At 47.8% G+C, this 13,656-nt stretch overlaps 1 protein-coding gene across 1 annotated transcript in view; it reads right to left on the bottom strand.

The window, feature by feature from the left end:
- Positions 1–12,954, bottom strand: part of SOX5 (SRY-box transcription factor 5) — a 343,282-nt gene extending 330,328 nt beyond the window's left edge. Inside the window, exons 1-2 of the mRNA XM_075855646.1 lie at positions 12,588–12,954; positions 10,579–10,676 (exon numbers count right to left, since the gene is read on the bottom strand). Of these exons, the coding sequence (XP_075711761.1) occupies positions 10,579–10,676; positions 12,588–12,644 (155 nt within the window). The 5' untranslated portion in view covers positions 12,645–12,954. The remainder of the gene's footprint in view (positions 1–10,578; positions 10,677–12,587) is intronic.
- Between the last annotated feature and the right edge of the window lie 702 nt (positions 12,955–13,656).

The following is a 13,656-nucleotide window of genomic DNA, read 5'->3' on the forward strand; positions in this document are numbered from 1 at the left end:
ACAATGTAACGCTCAGTATGATAGAATACTCCACATGTGACACAATGTAACGCTCAGTATGATATAATACTCCACACGTGATACAATGTAAAGCTCAGTATGATATAATACTCCACATGTGATACAATGTAACGCTCAGTATGATATAATACTCCACACGTGATACAATGTAACGCTCAGTATGATATAATACTCCACACGTGATACAGTGTAACGCTCAGTATGATATAATACTCCACACGTGATACAATGTAACGCTCAGTATGATATAATACTCCACACGTGATACAATGTAACGCTCAGTATGATATAATACTCCACACATGATACAATGTAACGCTCAGTATGATATAATACTCCACACGTGATACAATGTAACGCTCAGTATGATATAATACTCCACAAGTGATACAATGTAACGCTCAGTATGATATAATACTCCACATGTGACACAATGTAACGCTCAGTATGATATAATACTCCACACGTAATACAATGTAACGCTCAGTATGATATAATACTCCACACGTGATACAATGTAACGCTCAGTATGATATAATACTCCACACGTGATACAGTGTAACGCTCAGTATGATATAATACTCCACACGTGACACAATGTGACGCTCAGTATGATATAATACTCCACACGTGATACAATGTAACGCTCAGTATGATATAATACTCCACACGTGATACAGTGTAACGCTCAGTATGATATAATACTCCACACGTGACACAATGTAACGCTCAGTATGATATAATACTCCACACGTGATACAATGTGACGCTCAGTATGATATAATACTCCACATGTGATACAATGTGACGCTCAGTATGATATAATACTCCACACGTGATACAATGTGACGCTCAGTATGATATAATACTCCACACGTGATACAATGTGACGCTCAGTATGATATAATACTCCACACGTGATACAATGTAACGCTCAGTATGATATAATACTCCACGTGTGACACAATGTAACGCTCAGGATGATATAATACTCCACGTGTGACACAATGTAACGCTCAGTATGATATAATACTCCACGTGTGACACAATGTAACGCTCAGTATGATATAATACTCCACATGTGACACAATGTAACGCTCAGTATGATATAATACTCCACATGTGACACAATGTAACGCTCAGTATGATATAATACTCCACACGTGACGCTCGGGATGATATAATACTCCACATGTGACGCTCGGGATGATATAATACTCTACATGTGACGCTCAGTATGATATAATACTCCACATGTGATGCTCAGGATGATATAATACTCCACATGTGACGCTCAGGATGATATAATACTCCACATGTGACGCTCAGGATGATATAATACTCCACACGTGACGCTCGGGATGATATAATACTCCACACGTGATACAATGTAACGCTCAGTATGATATAATACTCCACACGTGATACAATGTAACGCTCAGTATGATATAATACTCCACACGTGATACAATGTAACGCTCAGTATGATATAATACTCCACACGTGATACAATGTAACGCTCAGTATGATATAATACTCCACATGTGATACAATGTAACGCTCAGTATGATATAATACTCCACACGTGATACAATGTAACGCTCAGTATGATATAATACTCCACATGTGACGCTCAGTATTTTATAATACTCCACATGTGACGCTCGGAATGATATAATACTCCACACGTGACGCTCGGGATGATATAATACTCCACACGTGACGCTCGGGATGATATAATACTCCACACGTGACGCTCAGGATGATATAATACTCCACACGTGACGCTCAGGATGATATAATACTCCACATGTGATGCTCGGAATGATATAATACTCCACATGTGACGCTCGGGATGATATAATACTCCACATGTGACGCTCGGGATGATATAATACTCTACATGTGACGCTCGGAATGATATAATACTCCACATGTGACGCTCGGGATGATATAATACTCCACATGTGACGCTCGGGATGATATAATACTCCACATGTGACGCTCGGGATGATATAATACTCTACATGTGACGCTCGGGATGATATAATACTCCACTCGTGATACAGTGTAACGCTCAGTATGATATAATACTCCACACGTGATACAGTGTAACGCGCAGTATGATATAATACTCCACATGTGACGCTCGGGATGATATAATACTCCACATGTGACACAATGTAACGCTCAGTATGATATAATACTCCACATGTGATACAATGTAACGCTCGGGATGATATAATACTCCACATGTGACGCTCGGGATGATATAATACTCCACACGTGACGCTCGGGATGATATAATACTCCACACGTGACGCTCAGGATGATATAATACTCCACATGTGACGCTCAGTGTGAATATTTGCAGGATCCACTGTCCTCTCTATTATAACACATCTATAAAGTGTCGGAATAGTCCCTATATGAGTCTTGTGTATAATAATCCCGTCTATATTTAGCCTCCCGGACTCATCAATGGGGTCACTTCATGAAGTTCTATAAAGGAACAGTCTGTAGAGTCCAGACCGAGTCATGAAGACACTGACTACATTGTAACACGTGAGATTCCCGGCAGGGAGGGGCAGCGCGGCCGCAAAGGGGTTAATGGAAAAAAAGATTTCAAAAGTAATGGGGTGACCCCGGCTCTGAACACATAAGAGGGACCCCCCTTCTCCGCACCGCCGGTCTAGACGCATCTCCGAAGAACGAAGCTAAACAACATGGAACAGCGTCCGGCGGCGTTAAAGCGCTTCCCTCCGTGCGACGAGGAGCGGCCGGGACGCTTTATATTCCGGACAATTATTCCCTTAATTAAAGTATCGGAGAGAATAAAATCCCAAAGGCGGAGCGCACAGAAACCTCCGCAAACCACGTCCAGGAAAAGCCTCTAATAATGCGCAATAAATACCCGCAAATACACCACGACAACGCCGCGCAAAAGAGGACGCCTCGCCATGTCACTTATTAGGGTATGTGCACACACACTAATTACGTCCGTAATTGACGGACGTATTTCGGCCGCAAGTCCCGGACCGAACACACTGCAGGGAGCCGGGCACCTAGCATCATAGTTATGTACGACGCTAGGAGTCCCTGCCTCGCTGCAGGACAACTGTCCCGTACTGTAATCATGTTTTCAGTACGGGACAGTAGTTCCACGGAGAGGCAGGGACTCCTAGCATCGTACATAACTATGATGCTAGGAGGCCGGCTCCCTGCACTGTGTTCGGTCCGGTACTTGCGGCCCATTATACGTCCGTAAATTACGGACGTAATTAGTGTGTGTGCACATACCCTTACAAATCCCCCGAAGCGCTGAGGACGAGACGGCGCATCAATTGTTAACGATGCTCAGCGGCAAACGCAATCCAGGCCTGATCGGGGGAGGGGGGGACAACACTTTACACTTCGGCGGTTAAGAGGTTAACTGAACATGACGGGGAGGGGGGGATACACCCGGGATACCCCCCCCCCCCCAATCATTAAGTCAAACACTAAGCGCACGTGTCTCCGCTCCAGACCCCATAGAAGAAGAGCGGCAGTGACATGCGGCGCGGAGGTTACAAATGTTCCAGCGGCGCGGGAGCGCGCACATCCCCAAATAACGACACAATGTACGCTGCCCCCCCCCCCCCCTCCCCTCCGATCAAAACTTCACTCCAGTAACTTTGTGACAAATCACCGATAGCAGAAACAATAGAATAGAACTCCGCCAGGGACCTGTGTACACAAAACGTACGCTGAGAAACCGTCACGCAATCCGGAGTCAGCGCCGCCATTAGCCACAAACAAAAGCAAATTGTTATTGTAAGTGTAATTATGGCGTGATTGATACGAGGGCGGGAGGTGACGACTCAATGGGAGAAGCTGGAAGTCGTCCACCTCCCAATAGTCAGACTTTTTCATTTTCCGTTTTTTAGATGAACTTTCGTAGTGAATACAAGCGACGGGATGAACACCGCGGCGGGAACGGCGCCAGTCACACAAGTGCGGAGTTACCGCACCGTATCCGGCAGAAGGATCGTCACGAACTCATGTATCTTCTCATGTCATTATATTTACATTGATGAGGGTGGGAAGAGAATGGCGCAAAATGAATGTGTCACTTAGTATAAACCGTTCCGCTAAAATACCGGGCGCCAGATCTGTGGGTATCGTGTATATAAACGTTATTGGGGGTAAAGCAGGAAATATTGAGCGTACACGAGAGCGTCACCTAGTGATAAACATCGGCGTAGGATCCGTCAAGGCGTCACGTCACGGAACAGAGAAAACAAAAGGTCAAAGCGTCCGAACGGCGGCCAATGTATGAAACCGAGCGGCCCGTGCGGAGGACCTGCTATAATAATACAGAGCGATACAAATATTTAACGTCATGACAACGAAAGAGAATAAACTGATAAAACGTAAAACGATCTATTTATATAAATCTCGTCCTGGCAATTGCGCAGTCATCAAGACACGAAGGCTCCGGTACGTAACCGCGGCCGCTGGAGGACGGCAGATAATGGATGAGGTGGAGGAACAGTAGTTGCACAACCCCTTGACACCGCCGCACATCTGGTCTCCAGATTAAATACCAGTTTAGTCCAAGACGTCAATCACCGGAGCAAACGGCCGCTGTCAAACGAAAACAACGTGCAAAATATTTATCACCGCAGACCGCGCCGACAACAAACAGGGAGACAAAGTAACAATTTACACATCTGGTACCAACAAAGTGGCGGCACAAAACCAGCGGACGCTACCAGGTTGGCGCCATTCACCCTCAGAGGTGGATCTGGTGCACCATTAGATTGTAAGCTCCTATAGCGAGCCTGGGATCTGCCTCGGTCGGCTAGTTATGGCATTTTTCTCGCTTCGCCCCGGATTATTTGCGTTCGGCGACGTGCAGATTATTAATATTATTACTAATACGGAGAATCAGACGTCGCATCGGATTATAAATCAGCGCAGGAGAGGAATATTAGTGGTGAAATGGGAGCGATACGATGAAGTGCGCAGTCCGCGGAGCGCTGTCATACGTGGAACACGCTCATTATCCTGACAAGATTTTGACAGTCTCTCGTAGTTTAATCGCTGTGTGTAAAAAGCCGAGCACAACACGAGCGCAGATCTCCAGCCGCAGCTCCCGCTCCCCATAGATCAGCCGCAGCTCCCGCTCCCCATAGATCAGCCGCAGATCCCGCTCCCCATAGATCAGCCGCAGATCCCGCTCCCCATAGATCAGCCGCAGCTCCCGCTCCCCATAGATCAGCCGCAGATCCCGTTCCCATATATAAATCAACATAATAGGGGTAGACGCCGGGGGAGGGGATCACACAACAGGGGGGTATTATAGACCCAGGATCATACAGCCGACCGACACCCCCTCCCCCATACAATATCATTATCCGCCATCTAATTGTGGGAATCGGATAAGAATCCAGACTAAATCCATGAGGAACGTCGGAGGCTGTGGGGTTGGGAATAACATGGTCATTTATATGGAACTAGAAGACACAAACCTGAGGGGCATCCTGCGCCCCCGATCAGCGCCCAGGGACCGGGACACAAACCTGAGGGGCATCCTACTCCCCCGAACAGCGCCCAGGGACCGGGACACAAACCTGAGGGGCATCCTGCGCCCCTGATCAGCGACCAGGGACCGGGACACAAGCCTGAGGGGCATCCTGCGCCCCTGATCAGGGTTCAGGGACCGGGACACAATCAAGCGCCACTTTCTAAGTTTTGTCTTTTTCTCTCAGGTCGTACCCAGCGGCCGTGCCCGCGCCCCTCCTGAGCTCTTTACAGCAGCGCAGCCAGGAGTTCCCTTAATTTCTTGGAAAAATTATTTAGGAGAACAGGATAAAATGGTGAGCAGGTGAAGAGGGTAATGAGCGTGCCCGGGCGGCGGTGACCACGCAGGACCGAGCCTGGCACAGCACACAATGTTGGCTTACAGGGCAGAGGATTTAAGAGCACGCCATTGTTGCCATGACCCCAAAATAAATCCAGTGGGTGTTTGAACGAGGCCGACATTACAGCGCTAAGTGCTCTCCTCCTCCTTACGGATTCCTCCCTGTAACCTGCGGCTATTTTCTTCTATATGGGACATCCAGCCGCTAATGTAATGCCCAAGTCGAGCAACATTCATGCAGAAAATCCCACTGATTGCAAGCGCACGGAGCGCACTGCCAGCACTTAACCCCTCGCTGCCAGCAAGGACGCAGAACGCTCGCCCGCAGCCTGGCACAGGGGGTTATAAAGCCACATTTTCTACCACTAAATTTCGCTGCGCCCTCAATAACCCAACTGCAAGCAAGAAAGCTACAGACAGTAAGTGGAGGGGTAAAACTTACAGGGAACTTTCAGGGACCGGCAACTTGTTCCAGGGACGGACCTGCGCGAGCTTCATCACCGCTAGCCAAGCAGAGGGATCTCCACATAATAATCCATAGCCCGGCGGTCCCAGAAACGTGCGGCCGCTCTTCCCTGTAGCATCGGCCGAGCAGCACAGGACGACAACAGTCAACACCGGCAGCCACGGGGAGAAGCACAGGACGACAACAGTCAACACCGGCAGCCACGGGGAGAAGCACAGGACGACAACAGTCAACACCGGCAGCCACGGGGAGCAGCACAGGACGACAACAGTCAACACCGGCAGCCACGGGGAGCAGCACAGGACGACAACAGTCAACACCGGCAGCCACGGGGAGCAGCACAGGACGACAACAGTCAACACCGGCAGCCACGGGGAGCAGCACAGGACGACAACAGTCAACACTGGCAGCCACGGGGAGCAGCACAGGACAGGCAGTGATCACGCTGCCGGAGCCCAGCATCAAATCATCACTAACCTCTGGATTCAGAGCGGAAACCAGAAACATCTGACAAGCATCTGCTCTGATAGGAAGAGAGGTGTTAATGGGGAGCAAAGTGCCGGCTGCTCCCCCGAGCCAAGACCGGCAATGGCCAACCCCAAGAATCTGCACAGTCCTTATCTAAAGACCCCGACCCTAATATAGTATTGAGTAACCCCAAGAATCTGCACAGTCCTTATCTAAAGACCCGGACCCTAATATATTATCGAGTAACCCCAAGAATCTGCACAGTCCTTATCTAAAGACCCGGAACCTAATAAGAAGCCTCTATCTAGTCTGAACCCTAATACAAAGTCACTATTCATACATATCCAAGCTCTAACACCCCAACCCCACACACCCCGACTCTATTACCATGACTTTAACCCCATAAGTCCTAAATCTAATAGAAAACCCCTATCCCAGAATGTTCTAACCCTAAAGACTGTAATACCCCAATCCTAATACAACGACCCTAACCACAGTCATACTAACCCTAGTACCCTGACCCAACGCTACCCCACAGTGTCGCCAAAGTAAAAAGCTTCTAGCCCAGACTATTCTAACACAACACCCCTCACCCTAAATATAAATCCTAATAAAACTGCGCTGCTGCAATACGTCTCTTATCCCTGACACAATCCATATTTCCCCATATACCCCGACCCCTAATACAATGTCTCCAGCCCCATCTATATGATCCCTAATCAAACACCCCGTTGCAGGATGTTCAACCACAATCCAGTCTCTTCCCCTGTATGCCCGAAATCCTATATCCAAATAAAATGTATCCAATCCCCCAAATATCCGGCCCCCCGAAATACCAAGTGCCTATATATAGTACAGCTCCAGCCCTATATACACTGACACAATGCAGACGAGGGATCCTCCCGGCAAACCCCACAACATAACAGGATTTCTCGGCGTCTCATACAAAGTCACAAGAAGAAAACGACCAAATGTAACGAAGCGAAACCCCCGGAACATCCCGGACGAGACCCCACAGAACGCAGCGCAAACTCAAAGCAAAAAGTTGCAACTTTGTAAATGATTTTTTTGCACCAATTTCCCTTCCACCCCAATAACGGGCGGCGATAATCAGCGCACATCCTTATTACACCGCGAGAAAGAACTGGTCACAACCCCCGAGACCCCGGAGCCGGCGGCAGTGACCTTTGTTCCCTGAAAACATCTCAATTCGGGGACATTCCTGATACGTTGTTATAAGACGCTCAGTCCAGAGTTAAACGCTAAATCAATTCCCAGCGGCCGCCCCGCAGACCCGCCGTTATTTCTGAAGCTTTGGGGAAAAAAAATCCACATTTGGCCCTAAATGCCAGAAAAAGCGAATAAGAGGGAGAGGAGAGCGGCGCGGTGGTCGCTGGACGGGGTCACATGCCTGTCGTATGTCACACATTATTAGATATAAAGCGAGGCCGCGGACTGCTGCAGGAGGAGCAGACCTCGGGGTGTACCGCTCATCCTTCACGTGGAATTATAAGAAATACCCAGAATGTCGCCGTCGCCTTCTAATAATCAAAGGACAAATTCAACTTTGTATAAAACACAAATAAACGACAACTTTTCTGCCGGGACTTGATGTCACTTTCTAGAAGGGAACGTGGAGCGGGACGTGCGTGAGGTCAGGACTGTGGACGGCAGGGAGGACAGATGAGGGGGCTACACACGGAGCACAAGACACAGGGACTAGAGCTTATAGAGGGGTCAGGCGATGAGCCCCCCATAGGAGCTATACTTGTGGAGCACATTATAGGGGGATCATACGTGGACCCTCTGTATAAGGACCATGTCAGGCGATGAGCCCCCCATAGGAGCTATACTTGTGGAGCACATTATAGGGGGATCATACGTGGACCCTCTGTATAAGGATGAAGTCTGGAGCTTATAGAGGGGTCAGGCGATGAGCCCCCCATAGGAGTTATACTTGTGGAGCACAGTATAGGGGATCAAACGTGGACCCTCTGTATAAGGACGACATCAGGCACTGAGCCCCCCATAGGAGCTATACTTGTGGAGCACAGTATAGGGGATCATACGTGGACCCTCTGTATAAGGATGAAGTCTGGAGCTTATAGAGGGATTAAACGATGGACTAGACCTGGAGCAGAGTATAAGGGGGAATACACAATCTCCTTATATAAGACGTACAGCAAATCCAGAGTCCAAGCGATGATCGGGACCATAGAGGAGGATTAATCAATAGGTGACGGTATGAGGACTGGATCAGCAGTACACGGAAGAAACAGCAACGGCTACAATACTCTGCCTCGTATATAAGGGATAACCGTGGAGCAAAAATACAGACCAGGCTCTGGCTCCCTGTATAAGGACTATGTACAGAGTATATAATGATCCCTGTATAAGGACAATGTACAGAGTATATAATGATCCCTGTATAAGGACTATGTACAGAGTATATAATGATCCCTGTATAAGGACTATGTACAGAGTATATAATGATCCCTGTATAAGGACAATGTACAGAGTATATAATGATCCCTGTATAAGGACAATGTACAGAGTATATATTGTGTCCCTGTATGAGGACAATGTACAGAGTATATATTGTGTCCCTGTATGAGGACTATGTACAGAGTATATATTGTGTCCCTGTATAAGGACTATGTACAGAGTATATATTGTGTCCCTGTATAAGGACAATGTACAGAGTATATATTGTGTCCCTGTATGAGGACTATGTACACAGTATATATTGTGTCCCTGTATAAGGACTACGTATAGAGTATATAATGATCCCTGTATAAGGACAATGTACAGAGTATATATTGTGTCCCTGTATGAGGACTATGTACAGAGTATATATTGTGTCCCTGTATAAGGACAATGTACAGAGTATATATTGTGTCCCTGTATGAGGACTATGTACAGAGTATATATAGTGTCCATGTATGAGGACTATGTATAGAGTATATATCGCTCCCTGTATAAGGTCTATGTACAGAGTATATAATGATCCCTGTATAAGGACAATGTATAGAGTATATATTGTGTCCCTGTATGAGGGCTATGTACAGAGTATATATTGTGTCCCTGTATAAGGACTATGTACAGAGTATATAATGATCCCTGTATAAGGACTATGTACAGAGTATATAATGATCCCTGTATAAGGACTATGTACAGAGTATATAATGATCCCTGTATAAGGACTATGTACAGAGTATATAATGATCCCTGTATAAGGACAATGTACAGAGTATATAATGATCCCTGTATAAGGACTATGTACAGAGTATATATTGTGTCCCTGTATAAGGACAATGTACAGAGTATATAATGATCCCTGTATAAGGACAATGTATAGAGTATATATTGTGTCCCTGTATGAGGACTATGTACAGAGTATATATTGTGTCCCTGTATGAGGGCTATGTACAGAGTATATAATGATCCCTGTATAAGGACTATGTACAGAGTATATATTGTGTCCCTGTATAAGGACAATGTACAGAGTATATAATGATCCCTGTATAAGGACTATGTACAGAGTATATAATGATCCCTGTATAAGGACTATGTACAGAGTATATATTGTGTCCCTGTATAAGGACTATGTACAGAGTATATTTTGCTCCCTGTATAAGGACTAGGACTGGCACAGATCATTGGGTCCACAGAGCCCGGCTGGCATGCACTGGTCACCATACTACAAGAGTGCACTCACCTTTCAAACTCCGGAGGACCGTCTGGCTCGGTGAGCATGCTGACCCCGGCACAATGTCCCTTTGTCACAGATACCACCTCTGATTGCTGGCAGGGAACCTGTCAAATGAGTCCAGAGTGGAGTGAAATCCTCTGCGCCTCTCTCCTGCGCCCCAGACTCTCTCTCGCCTTCCACAGACACTCTCTCCCCTGTCACAGACACTCTCTTTCTCTCTGTGTGTCTCTCACACCACTAGAAGTGCTTGACCAGATTCTTAAAGGGCCAGTCGCAGCAGTGCAGGGAGCTCCCCCTCTCAGCCAGTGATCCCCGCAATCCCTGCACAATGATCCTCATCCCTGGGACAGGAGCAGCTCTCTCTATAGGACACAGCCCAGGGACCCTCTCACAAGGATCTGCCACCTTCAGAGCTGACTGCCCCCTCCCACCCCCCATGTTGCTCTGGAGAGGGAGCGCAACAATCACACATTGTTCCCACAGAAGAAAAGCAAGTGTGACAGATTGAAATCTAGCGGAGGCCCCTCCGAGGGACAGTCAACAGCTTGTCAGGCACTCTCTCTGGATGTCTCTCCTGCACGGTCTCTCTGCTGCTGCTGCCGCCGCTGCTCTCCTTATCTGCTGTCTCTTTTCCTGTGCATATTTGACATTCTCTCCCTGTGCTCTTTCACCCTCTCCCCCTCTCAGTCTTTTCTTCTGCTGTCTCCTCTCTCTCTCTTTTACTCTTTGCTGTCTCTTCTCGCTCTCTTTTACTCTTTGCTGTCTCTTCTCTCTCTCTTTTACTCTTTGCTGTCTCTTCTCTCTCTCTTTTACTCTTTGCTGTCTCTTCTCTCTTTTACTCTTTGCTGTCTCTTCTCTCTCTCTTTTACTCTTTGCTGTCTCTGCTATCTCTTTTTTACTCTTTGCTGTCTCAGCTCTCTCTTTTACTCTTTGCTGTCTCTTCTCTCTCTCTCTTTTACTCTTTGCTGTCTCTTCTCTCTCTTTTACTCTTTGCTGTCTCCTCTCTCTCTTTTACTCTTTGCTGTCTCTTCTCTCTCTCTTTTACTCTTTGCTGTCTCTTCTCTCTTTCTTCTACTCTTTGCTGTCTCTTCTCGCTCTCTTTTACTCTTTGCTGTCTCTTCTCTCTCTCTTCTACTCTTTGCTGTCTCTGCTATCTCTTTTTTACTCTTTGCTGTCTCAGCTCTCTCTTTTACTCTTTGCTGTCTCTTCTCTCTCTCTCTTTTACTCTTTGCTGTCTCTTCTCTCTCTTTTACTCTTTGCTGTCTCCTCTCTCTCTTTTACTCTTTGCTGTCTCTTCTCTCTCTCTTTTACTCTTTGCTGTCTCTTCTCTCTTTCTTCTACTCTTTGCTGTCTCTTCTCGCTCTCTTTTACTCTTTGCTGTCTCTTCTCTCTCTCTTCTACTCTTTGCTGTCTCTTCTCTCTCTCTTCTACTCTTTGCTGTCTCTTCTCGCTCTCTTCTACTCTTTGCTGTCTCTTCTCGCTCTCTTCTACTCTTTGCTGTCTCTTCTCGCTCTCTTTTACTCTTTGCTGTCTCTTCTCTCTCTCTTCTACTCTTTGCTGTCTCTTCTCGCTCTCTTTTACTCTTTGTTGTCTCCTCTCTTTTACTCTTTGCTGTCTCTTCTCGCTCTCTTTTACTCTTTGTTGTCTCCTCTCTTTTACTCTTTGCTGTCTCTTCTCTCTCTCTTCTACTCTTTGCTGTCTCTTCTCGCTCTCTTTTACTCTTTGTTGTCTCCTCTCTTTTACTCTTTGCTGTCTCTTCTCTCTCTCTTCTACTCTTTGCTGTCTCTTCTCGCTCTCTTTTACTCTTTGTTGTCTCCTCTCTCTTTTACTCTTTGCTGTCTCTCTTTACTCAGTGCTCTCAGTTGACATGTGGTCTCTCGGGTCTTTTTGAGCCGTCTCATTCTAGGTGTGGTGTCTCTGACCCAGCATGTTGTGACATTACAGACTGTCTCTATCACTCTCCTCTCACTTTATTTCTTGTATTGCTGAGGTCTCTCCTGACTGCACTCTGTTACATGTAATGTCTCTGGCACCTGGTAGTGACTGTCTATGCTGCCTTCCAACTGTCCCATGCCACTCTAGTGACTGTCTCTCCTGCCTGTGGCCACTGTCTCTCCTGCCTGTGGTCACTGTCTCTCCTGCCTGTGGTGCCTGTCGTGCCTGTCTCTCCTGCCTGTGGTGACTGTCTCTCCTGCCTGTGGTGCCTGTCGTGCCTGTCTCTCCTGCCTGTGGTCACTGTCTCTCCTGCCTGTGGTGCCTGTCTCTCCTGCCTGTCTCTCCTGCCTGTGGTGACTGTCTCTCCTGCCTGTCTCTCCTGCCTGTCTCTTCTGCCTGCGGTGACTGTCTCTCCTGCCTGTGGTGACTGTCTCTCCTGCCTGCGGTGACTGTCTCTCCTGCCTGTCTCTTCTGCCTGCGGTGACTCTCTCCTGCCTGTCTCTCCTGCCTGTGGTGCCTGTCTCTCCTGCCTGTGGTGACTGTCTCTCCTGCCTGTCTCTCCTGCCTGTCTCTTCTGTCTGCGGTGACTGTCTGTCCTGCCTGTCTCTCCTGCCTGTGGTGACTGTCTCTCCTGCCTGTCTCTCCTGCCTGTGGTGACTGTCTCTCCTGCCTGTGCTGACGGTCTCTCCTGCCTGTGGTGACTGTCTCCCCTGCCTGTGGTGACTGTCTCTCCTGCCTGTGGTGACTGTCTCTCCTGCCTGTGGTGACTGTCTCTCCTGCCTGTGGTGACTGTCTCTCCTGCCTGTGGTGACTGTCTCTCCTGCCTGTGGTGACTGTCTCTCCTGCCTGTCTCTCCTGCCTGTGGTGACTGTCTCTCCTGCCTGTGGTGACTGTCTCTCCTGCCTGTCTCTCCTGCCTGTGCTGACTGTCTCTCCTGCCTGCTGTGACTGTCTCTCCTGCCTGTTGTGACTGTCTCTCCTGCCTGTTGTGACTGTCTCTTCTGCCTGCGGTGACTGTCTCTGCTGCCTGTGCTGACTGTCTCTTGCGGCTGTCTCTCTGGTCACTCACTGTGCTCTCAGGGTCCTGGGAAGGAAGTTTTCCTCAGCTGCTGTCTCTCGGGGTGAAGTCTCCACATGGTGCCCCCTCCCT

The sequence above is a fragment of the Rhinoderma darwinii genome, chromosome 3 (genome assembly GCF_050947455.1).
Source record: "Rhinoderma darwinii isolate aRhiDar2 chromosome 3, aRhiDar2.hap1, whole genome shotgun sequence".
In the NCBI taxonomy this organism is placed as follows: domain Eukaryota; kingdom Metazoa; phylum Chordata; class Amphibia; order Anura; family Rhinodermatidae; genus Rhinoderma; species Rhinoderma darwinii.